General features: G+C 36.2%; 1 protein-coding gene across 1 annotated transcript in view; it reads left to right on the top strand.

Annotated features, from left to right (window-relative positions):
* The first annotated feature begins 322 nt into the window (after nucleotides 1–322).
* Nucleotides 323–3,104, top strand: part of slc25a43 (solute carrier family 25 member 43) — a 6,384-nt gene continuing 3,602 nt past the window's right edge. The window contains exons 1-2 of the mRNA XM_058650579.1: nucleotides 323–820; nucleotides 3,048–3,096. Coding sequence (XP_058506562.1) covers nucleotides 549–820; nucleotides 3,048–3,096 — 321 coding nt within the window. The 5' untranslated portion in view covers nucleotides 323–548. The remainder of the gene's footprint in view (nucleotides 821–3,047; nucleotides 3,097–3,104) is intronic.

The raw sequence follows: 3,104 nt of genomic DNA, 5'->3' as shown, positions 1-3,104 counted from the left end.
ATGTCTCTCAGTACTTTACCTTTTACTAATATACATTTATATACAAATAATTTAAAAGGGAAACAGTGTTTGTATTGTACTGATGTGGCATAGCTAATTTACCCAGTAAATGTAACAGAGTACACATACTTTGTTGCTGTACTTAAGTACAAAATTCACATATGTTTTAAGTTTAAATTTTACTTTTACTCCACTACATTTCCTCTAACTGTTTTTGTTACTCGTTACTACTAAATAAAATCAGAAAAAGAGTTGGTAATTTATACAAGACTGCATCTTCCTTTCTTTGAATATAAAAGATGTGACCAGACTGTGGATTTTGGTTCTCACTGTTTACAAATAGCGCCCTCTAGTGTTACTGGGAAGTAACTTCAGCTTCATGGTCACATACACACACAGTGACGTGAGTTTGTCACAGCTGGGCAAAGGACGGATATGTTTTCATGGCTGTCTATATTTAGATGTCTGTAATCCTCGTCAAAAAAACAAACAAACAATAGGTGTTCTTGGTGGATAATCTGGAATAATCTCAGGGAATAGAGAGAGTGATGGGCTCGGTGAAAAAGGACAACAGACTGACGGGCTCTCAGAGCTTCATGTGCATCGGTTTCGCCGGTTTTTTCAGCAAGACGGTCACGTCGCCACTGGAGGTGGTGAAAATCAAAAGCCAAGTGGGAACTTTCCACAGTAAACGAGGCCTTTGTCAAAGTTTCCTCCTCGTCTACAACAATGAAGGACTTCGAGGCTTTTGGAAAGGAAACCTCGCCTCCTGTCTGCGGCTGTTTCCTTACAACGCACTTCACCTCACAACGTACAGAAAGTGAGTCAAGTTCACGCTTAATAAAATAAATAAAAACACAGAGGGTTCGTGTCGTGTAGCAAATGGATGTTATTATCTTACTGTATTATCTGGTTACTTTGTTTTGTCTCAGCTGACATTGGGAAGTTTGTTTTAAAGGTATTAAAAACAAACACATCTGTAATATTCTGTTAAACTTAACACACTAATGTTGATGAACACGATGAAATAACGATACAATGTTTCGTTTAAATGGTTTATTTCATCCTCCATTTCATAGTTTAACATTACTTCCTGTTTTACTGAACAAGGCGGGCGCAGCTTCTCTTTGAACCAATCAGCGAGCCGGAACTGCTCAGTCGATGTATCATTGTGGAGGTTCCCTCAGTTTTGTCTCACAGGCAGCCAACAGCGACCAGAATCGGAATACTTTATTAATCCATGCCAGCTTACGAGAAATACAGTTACAAGAATGAAAGTATAAGTATAGTACAGTATAGTACTGTCTATCACTGTGCATTTAAAAAGCAGTGATTTATAAATAGTTGCAGAATATTTTTTCTCTCAACTGACAAATTTAGTTTATTATGTTACGGGTTGGCATAGTGCCACTTGTTTTTGTCCTATATCACAACCTCTCTTACAACTTATGACATTTGTGCAGATGCTTTTACTAACTGGCTAAAAGCCACCATTTCCCGAAACATACAACATGGTGACGTACGTCTCTTTTTGTTACATATTTCCATTATTTAGTTAAGCGTTACATCATATTCAGGGTCATATTGGTTTCTGCTTTTGTCTTTTTCTGACACCAGATCCAGTGATTTTGGCCAGTTTCTGACTGACGATGAGTATTGTATCGGCTCATCCTGAAATGAAGTGTAGAAATAGAATACCTTTTGGTTCTCCACCATTGTTTTCACTGTAAATAGAGAATAAAATATGAAGAATATGCTTAACATTGTCTTTACTACTGACTAGTACTGGTGTTTGACACTTGGCATCATCGTCATGAGAGGAAAGTGCTGCCTGCGAGGCTAAACTGAGGGCATAAACATTATAATATATGCAGGGTTACTACAGGACAATGACTGATGGAGAAAAGCAGCAGAGCATAGAAGAACATGGTTCCGGTGTAGTGTCATAAATTCATTATCTACTGTGTGTAGAAAGTGAAGGGCAGTGAAGCAGCATCTGACTGTAAACATGTGTCTCACTGACTGTAAGCACATGTATGGACTATAACCACAGTGTGTTCCAGGAATGTGCTTCTGTCTCCTGTGTGGTCGGCTGTTTTTAGGGAACGTGTGCACTTCCACATAAGTCATGCTTTCAGTGTAACAACACAATATTTGTTTATTTTCACATATAAAGTGACAAATCCCCAAAGAAAATGAACTGAACTGCTCTTACAAATAAACATTTTCTTTTAAATTACAAATGAAAATGTCTACCAATACTCGTTGCACTGTTTCTCCTGGGCCTGTATATAACCGATATAATGATTATATCTCAGTGATCTGAATAATTTTGTCCTGATCATTTTATAATTTAAAATAAATAACACAAAATGAAATAAAGCATTATCAGTCTTCACGTTATATGAGAAAGACCTGCTCTTATCAACCCTGTGGGCATTTACAGCATCATTGCTTTTATAAAAGTGTTTCCGTTCACTTTTCTCTATGTACATTCACACATTCTGCGTATGATTCAGTTACATTTATTGTCATATATGCCATGTTTGCATTTTATATTTCACATTTTACAGATAACAAATAATGAATAAACAAAACAAAATCAACATAGAATGTAAAATAAGAAGTGTAGACACAAATATGACTATGTAAGAAGAACAGATTTGAGTAGTGCAATAGTATGTATGTGCAAAAACGTGTATAAACGTGTGTGTATATATATATATATATACGTTTTCTTAATCTTATTCTTTATTTCTTTCCTGAGTGTTAAACTCTGAAGGAGTAAATGTATTATGTTCATTGATTCTGAACTAATAATCACAATACTTGTTGGACAATCCAAAATCCATGATTTTCAGGTTGCATCAAATTTAAACGTCATATGGAACCACTACATTTGTAGTTTTAGACTCGAAATAAACTGTAAAAATATGTTTTTATTCCAGACAATTTCAATCATGCTATTGAGACTAGTGAGAGAGAGAAACCGTCTCTCTTTCTTCTAACAGTGACTGTTAGTGATGTTTCCCCTCCTCTGGGTGCAGGATAGTCCACCTGAACATGGATGAACTGGGCTTCATCTCTCAGTGGAGAGCCATATT

This window comes from Solea solea, chromosome 14, assembly GCF_958295425.1.
Source record: "Solea solea chromosome 14, fSolSol10.1, whole genome shotgun sequence".
In the NCBI taxonomy this organism is placed as follows: Eukaryota; Metazoa; Chordata; class Actinopteri; order Pleuronectiformes; family Soleidae; genus Solea; species Solea solea.
Note: the sequence above shows the minus strand (reverse complement) of the source record. Positions and strands in the feature narration are given on the sequence as shown.